At 35.8% G+C, this 13,499-nt stretch overlaps 1 protein-coding gene across 2 annotated transcripts in view; it reads right to left on the bottom strand.

Moving 5' to 3' along the window:
• Nucleotides 1–2,533: 2,533 nt before the first annotated feature.
• The window catches only part of Oga (O-GlcNAcase), a 142,452-nt gene continuing 131,486 nt past the window's right edge, over nucleotides 2,534–13,499 (bottom strand). For both annotated transcript variants that reach the window (XM_089090807.1, XM_089090808.1), the window contains exons 16-17: nucleotides 9,389–9,548; nucleotides 2,534–5,638 (exon numbers count right to left, since the gene is read on the bottom strand). In XM_089090807.1, coding sequence (XP_088946933.1) covers nucleotides 5,508–5,638; nucleotides 9,389–9,548 — 291 coding nt within the window. In that variant the 3' untranslated portion in view covers nucleotides 2,534–5,507. The remainder of the gene's footprint in view (nucleotides 5,639–9,388; nucleotides 9,549–13,499) is intronic.

Raw genomic sequence — 13,499 nt, 5'->3', positions numbered from 1 at the left:
TATATATATATATATATAGACTGTCAATTTTCAATCGAATGAGCTCCCTCCGAAGATTCTAGGACCATCCTTTCCATATGAAGTGCTTTTGGGAAAAAATAAATAATACATCGATGCTTTCTGGCTCTTTACTGCACTAGCGTTGCCTCTGAAAGGCCTACGTGTAAATGCGGCATAAGGTTACATTTAAAATTTTTATGATGAGGGTTAGATCCCCCAGCTCCATATTTATTTGTAAGAAGGCATATTAAAAGTTTGAAATATTGGGCAATACATTTTTTGTTGCTACTTTTTGCACATAAGAAAAATATATACTCATATTTTTGCCTCCCCATATACTCATGCATGAAACATGAGTACAAAACTTGAAAAATACTTGAGCTAGCATCTTACTTATTTTGGTCTTGTGTACTAAGAATGTTCAGATCCCTGTCTCAAGTTCAAAATATAAGTAGAACAATACGGAAAATTTATTTAGCAAAATCTGCTGCACCTATTATTAAAACAGCATCTCCCTAAAACAGAATGACTTGGCAAAACAAAATGCCACAATTTCGGTCACCACCTTCACTGTTTAGTCAGAAGGTCGAGAGGATCGTCTTGACAAATGAATCCAACAAAAACCAAACTAACGCCCTGTTTTACCGCACAATTATTCTAATAAGAAATGCAAAATTCATAAAATTGCATTGTCTCAAAGTATTGATCTTGACATTGCTAAAATATGCAAATGTCAGTCAAATGTCAGTAAATGTCAGAAACTGAAAAATCTCTAGGTTCGAGCGTGAGTAAGAATATACTTTAATGCACTGAAACATGTTGGGTTTATTCTCAACCAAACATGTTGGGTGAGGCCCAGGTAAAATGAAAAGGACCAACAACAAATGACTGACGAAAAACGAGAAGGACTTGAACTGATACTGAACCTTCCTTACCTAGCTTTTTTTTTTTTTTGAAATACCTATATTTATTAATAGATATCAACTTTCCAACGAGATTTCTTTACACTGTGTAACGTACTTGGTAAATACAATTTTTAGACTAAGAAATCATCTCTAAGTTCAATCAGGGCTAGAAGAAACTCCATGTCTTGGAAAAGTCATGTGTAGGCTATGATTTCGAACAACATGACTGGCGTTGTGATTAATAATGAGCTTCAATTCAGGAATAATGAGCTTCAATTACAACCGTTGGAGTAACCGCGGAAATCCCACTAATTTGGGACCAAAGAGGGATCTTCCCCCTCCAGTAAGTGGCATAGCAACCTTTTTGCGCCATTTCTGCATCAATAAGTGGCGACACCCGTACTTAAACCTCCAATAAGTGGTGGCAGCGAGTTAAGGTCCTATCAATAAATCTGATAATAAAAGAACTCCGCGCTTTCGAAGAGACAGGGTAATTTAGCCTATAAAAGTAGCCTATTGTGGTTACAGAGGCTATATGTAAAAATCGTAAAGAGAAAATTTTCATCTGAGCTGTGCCTAGTCGGAATAATAGGTAATAAAATTTAATAATCAATAAATCACGCGAATAATTAACTTGTAAGACAAGAGAGGCTGCGCCACCCAAAGATAATCGACAAATTAAAAGAAAATAATTTTGCACGAAAGGAAAAAAAGAAACATTGATAAAAGGATTTTCAAACAATAAAATAATGGCGGACAAACGAAGAATGCAGACAAGATCTACCGCGGTAAAACAAAAATCGGATTCAGACACAATTATGTGCGACTCCCGCTAGAAATACCCTAAGAAAAACACCATCAGATAGAACCATATATCACTCAACAGATGAAATAGACATTTCTGAGACATGTGAAGAGGATATCTTCAAACCAAAATCAGTAATAGAGAGATCCGAAAAAAAATCCTGGGTATTGGTTTAGATACCAAACTCCCAAAGTGGACTCCACCGTCTCCAAGGAGATTTCCAAATTTCAGCGGGAAAAAGGGACTTAGTCTCAAAAGGATGATGAATATTTCGCTCTCCCCATCTCACAGATTTGGAGAATTGGTGTTTATAAGAGCGTAACTTTGCACAAGAAACTAAAAAGCTTGAGAATATTTGGTACTAATTGTAGACGTGCCAGGCAAGGAAAATATTAAAAAATTGTCCTTCGGAGAAGAGTGCAAGGAGGGGAGTAGATTGTTCAAGTTAGGAGACCACTGCTTTAAGCTATATTTTGAGATCTAGAGACAAGAGTCACGGAAGCGACCAGTTTTTTCGGGCATAAAAAAAAAACAAAAACAGAATTGAACTAAAGGCTAGCTAACGCGAATGCTCTTAAAGCTAGAGACGATGGCAGTTGATTGTCGCTTAATCTGAACAGAGCTTCAATGCGCAAGTTTTCAATATTTTTGTTAAAACACCTTTTTGTAGATTTAACACAACTTAACACTTTTAATCCTTCATAAAGAACTGTCAGATTAAGCAATTATCACTTAAATTTTCTAGGAAGATATTAGAACTAGAATACAAATTGTTTCTAAGCCCAAAGCTCATGAGTTGTTCATAGGAATTGAATAACAAAAGTCTAATTTAAAATTTAATCAACACCAAGAATAAAATTTCAAGTAAGAATCTAAATTATCTAAAAACAACAAAAATAAAAGTCAAAAGAGTATCCTAGTCGATTAGTAATTGAAGATTTAAACAAATATAAATAGTAAATTCAACGAATTTGTAAACGATTCCTTGATAAAAAAAAGCAGCTCCTATGCTAGTAGCACTCTTAATAATAAGAGCCTGCAAGAAGCATTGACAACAAGATTGCTGCAATAATATTTAGAGGCAATACAATATTGAGAGGTCACTTTAAGAATGTACAAAATTTTCAAATACAGAATTGAATATTTAAGTCAAAGGCATTGCTATGGACTTTTATAAGGCAGAGAAGTTGGACAACTACAAATAGGACATTGCGGGTTGGTAAATATGACTAAAGCATTGGGAAAAGACAATAGCGTTACCATGTACAGGGATTTTAAAATCAGGATTTCTAGTCAATTAGGGACTGAATGGGATTCTTAAAAAAATTGGATAATTTTTAGGGTACCGTCTTTGGGTGTGGGAACCATGACAGAGTGGCTGTCAAGCGTGATTGGGAGTGAATGTTGATACTGTTAGACAGTTGTGAAGATTCCTCAGGGCAAGTATAGGGTAAGCACACAGCAGTATCAATTTCCCATAATTTAGAAGGGGGGATAAATTCTTCAAAATCCAAGGGGGAGGGGAAGAAAATTTGTCTTTTTTCCAATGTAAATACAAAAAAAGACACTTCCAATGAATCCCTCTCCCAAAGGGTATTTTTCAAATCTAGGGGGATATATGCCCCCCACCCCTATTCACACTGATGTATACAGAGTAAATATATTTCTCCGGCACGTTGACAATCACAGGATTATCTTTGTAGGTTATAGGGTTATTTTTGTGTATTTATGTTAATAAAACTTTCATTTATTTATTGTTTGTCATAATTTTGTTTGTTGCCATATCCTAGTGACTTCCTTTTTTTTACAAGAAATATCACACCACAATAGCCATTGCAACTTGTTGCGCCAATTCACAAGAATGTTGGGGAGGGGCAAGGGGGAGGGCAAAACGCAGTTTTCCAAATCTTAAGGGGACAATTAAGTTTTTCGATTGTTTTAAAATAAAATGCCAAAAAAGGGAATTTTTTAATAAAAATGCCAAAAAGGGCACCACTGACTGCAGTAGACTACAACATGGTTCAGCCAACTGGCATGGAGTGTGCCTTTCAGGTTAGCTTACCGCGTTTGATCCAAAAATTCAGAGAGGCTAGTAATTTGAAAGGCAAAAGACTGCTCTATCATTTGAGAATAAATTTACTATGAATAAACATCTTTACGGTGTATAGAAATTTCAACCTATAAACGCTATTTCAACATCAGAAAACTGCACAATTATACTGTGGCTAGTGAAAGGCCCACTTTAAGATGAAACACTAACAATGACAAGTACAATTAATATGCAAAGTTTATACCATGAATCCAAAAGGAGGTAAACAAAATCAAGGAGGTAATCATTGCACCCTGTGGCACTTTAAATTATGACACTTTATACACACTTAAAACCCTCAATTTGGAAGAAATATCTATATTATAACAATCCTTGGAAATGAGTCTTTTCAACCGCACAATTTTTCACCGTTTTGTACAAGGCCTCGAAGTGCAACCACATGTTGTATGGCTTGCACTTCCATCGTGTTTTGTCCATGAGTCTAGAAACGTAGAAGAGGGGGGAGGGAGAGGAAAAGATACTTCATGAAAGTAAATAAAAAAACTGGCAAGTTCTATTTACAGGCTCTGTGGCAGAGAACCTATCCAGGAAGGTGGGTGTGGGGTGTTGGGGGATACCAGATTTGAACCCTCCCCCCCTCAAAATGTGTGTGCAATTCGTAGAAAAATTCATAATGGAATTATTTTTATGTGTTTTATAAAGTTTTTTTTTTGTGCCTCCTCCCCACCCGCAAACAGATTCTGAGATGTGCACGTTTTATTCAAATTGTCGCTACTTTTTGCAGCCACATATTAATGTTAACACCAGGCCTGCATTTACATGCTCTTTTAATAACATAAAATTTTCCCAGTTACTTGATTGATTTGACCAAGAACAGAAAGGAACATAAACAATAATAAAAGAAAGCGACCTCATTTTTGCAGGACAATGTCGATCCACCCTTGCTTAAATTGAACGAGAATCTCGATATGGCAACAACTTTATACAGAACCGCGCATTATTCTATAAAAACTAATAGGATTCATTAGACCCCATCAAGAGTTGATGACATAAAGAAACTCGGAAGTTGTACCCATAAAGGATTTGCCTTCTTTACCAACCAGGGATGAACTCGTAAATAAGATTCTAAATAATATACCATTTGATGTATCGTTTGATAATGTACCGTAGATTATAAGTGGTATACACAAAGACAACCAAAATCCCACACAGAATCCTTGATATATCCCGATGGTACACATACAACCTTTAGTCAAATTCATTTTGGGGAGCTGAGGCAATAGGCTTCTGAGGCCTAAGCCACGACTGCGATGTTTTTATGGGTCCATCCTGAAACAAAGGGCATTGATTCATTTTGTTAGGAACGAAAATGACTCAACTTCAACCAGTTTCCCATATCCATTGGTTTCAACCACAAATAGAGAGTCACTTTCGATTAAAACTATTTTTCCAAACTTCTCAGCCTTGTATCAATTCCAGGGTATTTCACTGTAACTAGGGAATATTCCACCAACTACAATTTCATTCTTCTTATAAGCTGTAATACTTCTGCTTAAAGAGTTGATATACTAAACACAAAAAGTTACTTGCAGTTCTTTATCGATGGAATCTAGTTCCCATCATATTGCAGCCTTTCAGTAAAAATTAAGTTCGGTTGATATTTTCTTGCAGGAATCCTTGAGAGCTTCGAAATAGGAAAGGGGGACATTGTGTCAACTAACACTAAAAGAGTTAGACAAGAGTCTCCTTAAAAATGCCTTCCAAAATATGTAGTATTCTCTGTATCTAGGCCAGATATTTCATTAAAACCAAGACGACAATAAAACTCTATGGCCGGTAAGTCACTTTTTTTAAGCTCAACGTAACATCCAGAGGAGCCTGCAAATACAAAACATTGTATTACAATATGCTACATGATAACTCATAAACAATCACAGAGATGACAAAAAATACTCTAGACTCTTATAATCTCATAACGTAAATAAAAGAAGTGAATAGCGTTTACAATTGAAAGTGCCCATTTTTGGCTAAAGAAATCAAATATAAATAATTCGGCCAATTAGCAGAAAACTATTTATATTGGCTCTGTACTGTTTATATAGACAACTAATTAGCAGCTCTGTGCTGCAAAAATTTTTACTTTTTCTTTGCAGGATCAAATCGAAATTACAATCGAAAGCTGCAAAAAACATTAGCACTGAGCCCTGAAACATGATTTCTTCAAATTTATTATTTTTCGGGGAAGGAAGCATTAATTTGATTGGTTATGCTAAAGCTCAATTAGTTTCCAAAATCTCAAAAGGGAACAGTATATCTTGAGCTGTACTTAAACTGGTTAAGCTATACTGGGGTTCACAAACTCTTCAGTGCACGTTACATAAACCTATAAGACACTATTTACCAACGCGGTAAAATGGCTAAAGGTATACATAAAAAGCGGTAAAATCACAATTCCATGATGAAATAATGATGATGATGGTGTGAAACCAGAATTGGTAAGAAACGTGTACCTTGAAAACAGGGGTGTATCTAAGGTGTACTTTGGGGAGTTGAATCCTATAAATTTTGAGCGGGGAGGTATTTTATACATATTCAGCCTTCCATTTTTAAATTATACAAGTTGAAGTCACGAGGTCGACTAGTAATGATTTAACGTTTCAATGAATGGCACTGACCGAACCCATGATACGGTTTCTCATGATACGGATCTATTCTGAAGCTTCTTTTTTTCTGCCTTGTCCAGTCATATGTTTCGCAATGACCCATAGTATGGATGTCTACTTTTCCTTCTACAATGCGGCCACTTTATGTCATGCATAATAAAGCACGGCGTGAACTCCTCTGTTTATTTCTTATTCAGCTCCATATAGCCTTCGTTCTTCACATAATAAATGCATTCCTCCTACCACTACTATGCGGTCAGATTTCAATCCCCTCATTGCATGTCAACAGGTGAGGAATTCCCTACCTTCTTCAGTACAGAGATGTCACTCGTTTGGGACTTTTAAAAGGATTCTTAAGGACCATTTAGCTAAGAATCCATCAGAATAGCATTTTGTTTTAATTATTTATTTTATTTTTTTTCCTCTGAGGAGTTGATGTCCCCCGAGTGTTTATTTCATGATGTATGGTTGTCTTCTCTGCGTCTTGACTCCCATGCCTCAGATATGTTCTCTTTTGAATCGTATATGTTATTTGGCTATTGTTGTTTTTTTTAAGTTGTTGCTTATATTGATTTTTTTTTTGGTTGTTGTATCTCCCTTATATCCCCCTGGCCATGGAGCCTTTCGAGGACTAATAAGAGTATTGTATTTCAAATTTGTATTAATTGGTGAATAAATCTGTATCTGTATAAATTTGCTTCTAAACAATTTTTAGAGCAATATTTTCTAAACCTTACAGTGCAGTAAAATTATATGAAAGAATTAAATCTTCTTCCTCAGCGGGTAACAGCTAGTAACTTCTATTCAGTGACGTCCATTCCCCAAAAAACTTGGGGGATGGGGGGAGGAGGGAGAGGCAGTTTAGCAAACTGTGTTTTCAGAATCTGCGGGAGGGGGTGGAATTTGACGTTTTTTTTAATTGTTCAACGACAATACTAAAAAAGGCATTTTTCAATGAAAATATTAAAAAAAGGTACATTTCAAATTTAGGGGGGGAGGGGGCAAAAAATTCAGGGGGTGAGCATATTCAACCTTTCGAGTTGACGCTACTGCTTCTATTTTCTATAGCATACAATGCTTTCTCTTATTCCACACTGAAACTCGGAAGTGCATATACGTGTATCCTCACGCAAGTCAGTTTCCAACTAAAGTAAAAGGTATTTTTTTTTTACAAATTGGCTGTTCATCTTGACTACTGACGCCGAAATTGGCAATTGATTAGTAAAGGCAAACATTTTTGTTTTTCGTTTTTGTGTTACACAAAACGTAAGATAAAAACGAAGATAAAACGAAGATAAAAACGAATATAGAACACAGATGATGTTTTATGCTTCAACTACATCCCTTTAATATCAATAAAAAAAGAAATTACCAACTGAATATATTTACTTTATACACTGGTTCGTATATTATTTTGTTGTACAAGGCCGTATTCCGGAGGGGATGGTTACGGGGTTTACCCCCCCCCCAAAAAAAAATCTCTCACTCATAAAAAGGTGACAAAAATGCATATAAACACATTTTTGATGTATTTTTGAAGGTTTTTTTTTGTACCCCCCCCCCCCAACACACACACGAAATTCTGGATGCAGCTTAGTTGTGGTCCCTATTTTTCTTAAACTCAGGTAGCATTTGTTTACACTATAACTTTTGATAGATGTACAATACTAAGGTTTAAAATTTGTGCTTTCTTTGGTCACTTTCACTAAGTAGAAAACTAATTATTTAATACACATGAACCGTGAACTAAGAAAATTAGATATAACATAGCAATTAAAGAAATCAAATGTAGAATAAAAATCAGTTTCCGGACCAATTTTCCCTAATACAATATTTTAAATTAAGTAGTAGAGCCAGGTAAACAGAACTTTCAGGAATCAGTTTAGATATCAATTCCTGAGAATCTCTGAAAGAAATGACAACTTGGTGGGTGTAGAGAGGGAGGCTTTTGATTGATTGGGACGGAGGAGGAGCGTGCGTAGGCAGGCTGGCCTCAGACGGCTTGGTGCTGCAGTGAGTTTGTAGTAGTAGTAGTAGTAGTAACCTGAAAGTTTTATTCGCCCAGCTAACCACTTATATTTTAAATATTGAAAAAAGCTTGTCCGGGAAGCGACTGTTCACTCTACGTTAATCTTGAGTTAAGATAGACTTTAAGAGTCTTCTACAGAATTTAAGGTTAGTAAACGAAAGAAAATAAAGTATTGGCTATTTATTAAACACGTCTGATAACACGAAGGCTGATCAGAAAATAACAAGTTTTGGAAATAAAACAAAAACTACTTGAATGAAGCGTTTTCCATTGTATATACATGACAGCATTGGTCTTAATCTGCAGTGCATAATAGTCCCTGACAGCGTTACACCAAGTACGTGACACCTACTTCATAGTCTTCTTTTTAACACCTGAGACTTGAATCACTTTGTTCTGGCATGGAGGCGGGGTGCCTAGGATTCTCTCTGCGTTTTTGTGTTAGGTATTCCCTCTCCATGGGCATCCAGTTGGGGTAGTGACATTTTCGTTTTGTTCCTCATTTATATAAGAACACAAAACAGTCTATCAAATGGTGGAATAAAATACTACCTAAAATTTAGTTTTGCATAACTTGGTTGTTTTACAATTTTTTTTTGGATGAAATTACGTTTTTCGAGGAAATTCTTAAAAATCACAAGGCAAGAGTTCGGATGAACTAGATTTTCCTCGTATTTCTTCCTGGCTTCCTGGTTTGAAATTGACTGACTCAAATTCTTATGAGTTGAGTTGATGTGAAATAATTTTTTTTTTTTACTTTGGGCTGCGAACTAGGCAAAATACTCACTCTCACACTATCTACTTACAATTACATATTTATCTCTAAAACTATTTGTCACGTTGTCAGATATACATTTATTTCTTAATTTTTACTCAAATAGTATTGCCCGTTGATCACAAAAACTATGAAAATAAAAAAAAATATATTGGACATACCGTGACCTCTAAGGGCTGCTATTACACACGTAACAAGTCTTTTGGGCACAGATTGATCACAAACGCTATTTAATAAGCCAACGTGAATTGGGGAAGAAAAAGAACCTCTCATCTCAACGGGACTTGTTTGTTGTGGTTGGTGCATTTCCTTGACAATATCCTAAAATAAAAAAAGTGTTTTATCAAGGTATTAACAATCTCCCCAAACATTCAAAATCATAACATATTCACAGGAAAAAACAGTTTTTGAGTGATTATTTGTTTCAGGCTGCTAGATTATATAAAAAACGTTGTTTGTACCAAAATAAACAGAAATGAAACAAGGGTGGATCTAGAGTAAAATCTTGGGGGAGTCCCAATGTGACAAAGGTGCCAATAATTGACCATATTGACAAATTTATTTAAAAAAAAAGGGTGAAAAAAAAAACAGGGAAAGAGGGCACCAGAAAAAATCTTGGGGGGAGCCAGGGTCCCCCCCTGGATCCGCCAGTGAAAGGGAAACATGTAATTGCTCCTACGACATACTCAATTGATGCAGAAGGACCAGTAGCCATATATTGTGGACACAAGCAGAAATTATGAAGTCTAAACATACTGTCTTTGAGTTCGAATATATATTCATGGACTAGATTACGAAAGAAACGAAAGCTCGTTTCAGGATCGATAACATCTTTAAGGAGAAAAATACAAGCTAAATCAACACGCATTTCCTAAAATTGTTTGTGCTTTAGATAAAAAGTATTGCATGCACATATAATGCTGTTAAATGTCGGATACTGTGGGTAGAAATTCTCAAAACCAACAATACTTCCTGGGAAAATACGCACAGAAATGCGTGCGATAGATAAACTACGATTACGAAGAACAACACTCCATGATTCTTGCATCACACTTCTTTTTTTTAACAAGTGCCGTGTCTTCCATGACACAGACAAATGCTTGGTGTTCTTAGTAGTTATTAATATTTTAAACAAATAAAGAACAGACACACATTTTTGAACTGTTCAGAGACCAAATTCATTAAGTACATAAAAAAAAAAAAAAAAAAAAAAAAAAAAAAAACGGACACATTTGAAATATAAGAGACATTCCCGTTATAGAACATATAGGCCGTTATAGAACAGATTAACAATTTTAATGCAAGGCTGTCGCACGAGTGGCCGTCCCTCCTGCGGCAGTAGTGTCGCTTTTAAGTAGTGCTTTAAAGTATTTGTTCTGTATTGTTTTGTTGTTTGTTTTTTTCTCTATTTTCTTTTTTTGTGTATTATGTTGTACTCCGTCTTCTTGCTTTTTCTGTAGTGGCGGATTAGAAAATAATAAATAAATAAATAAATAGAAAGCGGTATAGAAAGTCGATAAGAGAGAAAAAACAATGCGAAGCAGCGAAGAAAGAAAAATAACTTATTAAACGATTCAGGGAACAAGATACACATCAATTCCGGAAGGAAGTATATAGGTCGCTAAAAAGAGAGGCACTCAAGACTTATTCTTTGGAACCTGTACAATGGGAACAGCACCACAGGGTCTAATCGGTAAACTGTAACCAAATGGAAGATCTTCAAAACATTTTACCCCAAATTATAGCTTTTGGACCCCTGATAGAAGGAGACACGAAATTGATAGCACCAATTTCGGAACAGGAGATATGGGAGGCTATGAAATCAGCTAAAGAAAAAGCTCCAGGTAGAGACGGAGTTCCACTACGAGTATGAAAAAGGCAAAAGAAGTATGCATACCCGTTTTAACTGTCGTTTCAGCCACATATTTTTATTGTGCAGCTGGCCAATAGAACGGACAATATCTATAGCTGTACCGCTGTAAGTAAAAAGTAAGTAAGTATGACGGTAATAGACCCTTAAGGTCCAAACCGGCGGTGCTGATCTCCGTTTCGTGGCCCTTCAGCCAGGAAGGCCCTTCTGTACCGCTGTACCATTATATAAAAGAGGAAACAGCAAAGAATTCTCGAATTACCGACTGATCCAGATTTCTCCCATAGTTAGCAATTTTTTTTTTTTAAGATAGTACATAGTCGGCTAAGAAAATGGCTAGAAGAGTTAGGGAAATTAATAGAGGAGCATGGCGGGTATAGGAAAGAAGGTCGGTTTAGAGCAGGTTTTTATTTTGTATAGTATAGTTAGAAAAGGAATCATGAAAAGAGCGGGTAGGATTTACGTAGTGTTCCTGGACGTAAGAGGGGATTTTGATAATGTGATCAGAGCTATGCTAGTTAAGCGACTTTTGGAGATCGGATTGCTTGTAAATTTTGCTAGATTAATTGTAGGAATATATAGTTCAGTAGGCCTAGTTGTTAGAATACTAGGTAAGGTATCCGGGAGAATTTTTACGCGAATAGGTTTAAAACAGGGATGCCCACTGTTACCGATTTTGTTCAACGTGTATATTAATGATATAGTTGATTTCTTCAAGGAGAAAAGCGCTCCGGAAGTACTGATAAGTGTTTCGAAAATATGTAAGCTTTTGTTTGCTGAAGATATTGCTCTCATAGCACAATCGGCAAAAGAAATGCAAACATTAATAAACATAATGGAGGAATATTTAGAAGAAAGGATTAGAATTAAATAAGAAGAAAACGATAATTGTAGTTTTTAGGAAAAATGAAAAATTAAGGAAAGATGATGAATTTAGATTTAAAGGTGATTTTATAGAGATTAAAAAAGAATTCGTGTATTTAGGGGTTAAGTTTTTTTTTGGAATGGTAAGTATGCACAGGAGGTTAAGCATAGAGTACAAAAGGGAAATATGTGTGGGGTTTTAGAGAAAGTGAGGAGTCGAAGAGAATGTAAAGGAATTATTTTAAGAGAGTTTTTAGGGCCCATAAATCCACTCACAGTGTTTTACTAGAGGAGGACTAAGGACTAAATTGGCTAAGAAAAAACGAATTAATTAGAATGGTGAGTTCTAGGACGAAAATTCAATAAAATAAAAATAGGCAAGCTATAGAACCATATTTTAGTTTAATAGGGGATAATATAGAGGTAGGGTGGCAACGAGACATTAAGAAATTTTTAGATGAAGTAGGATATTCGTATTTTTGGAGCGAAGGTCAGGAATCGAATTTGGATACAGTGGTTGATAAGGTAAAAGAAAGGTTACACGAGCAAGGAAAACAGCAGTGGCAGGCTCGGACAGAGGCCTCGGAATCTCTGACTCTGTATAGTACGGTGAAGGACACGTGGGGGGAAGAAGTTTATCTTAAATTTGGGTAGAAAGGTGAAGAAATGAAAAGAATATTGAAATTAAGGGGCGGGTCGATTGACATTAGGGAGATGGAGAGGAAATTTAAGAGGCCATAGTGTTAACCCAGTCCCTTTTCCGATGAGCGGGGAAGATGATGAAAATATATTTTTCATTTTTGGGAGAATTGTAAGGAATTGGCGGATCTGAGAAACGAGTGTCTTTAATTGATATTGGCAGATAGAAGGTGGGTGGAAGGGATTGTAGGATCATAAGTTAAAACGACTTCGAAGACATTCGCTACATACGCTGATGAAAGGTTGATACATCGTGAAAGATGTATCTCTATAAATGTTTTCGTGAAGATTCATATATAAGTATGTTTTTTCTTTTTAATTTATTTGTGTTTTTTTTGTTGATTTTGTTATGTTTATGTTCTGTTTTCTTTTTTTTCTTATGGCCCGTTGGCTTTTTTCGGAAATACATACATACATGTGTATGTATGTATCTCCAAAGGAGATGTGTCTCCTTTATCTCTTTTTTTTCAACCAAGACTAGTAAGCTACTGCAACGTCGTAGAGAAATGTTTAGTTACTTATTTCAAAGCTACTATTCATACCTACGTGATTTTTATAAGTTCTATTTAAAACACCATCTGTAAGCGCAATATGGCACCAAAAATGGCGTTTTTGGCGCCCTTTCTCGAGCAAAAAGGCTGATAAGCATAACAAAGGGTACCATCACAATCTCCAATGGTAGAAGACCCTTAGCTGAAGGTATGTCCTCTGAGGAGCCCTGATATGTGGTGATTACTTGGGGAATATTAAATTTTGTAGACTTGAGGTGCTATGGGTTGGTTTTGGGACATTGATTTACACTTATTAATGCTGATTTTGCTCTATTTTGGATTTGATTT

Source organism: Artemia sp. Qi Xiang Cuo, chromosome 6 (assembly GCF_049724085.1).
Source record: "Artemia sp. Qi Xiang Cuo chromosome 6, ASM4972408v1, whole genome shotgun sequence".
Taxonomy (NCBI): Eukaryota; Metazoa; Arthropoda; class Branchiopoda; order Anostraca; family Artemiidae; genus Artemia; species Artemia sp. Qi Xiang Cuo.
The sequence above is the reverse complement of the archived record's forward strand: the minus strand, read 5'-3'. Positions and strand labels throughout refer to the sequence as shown.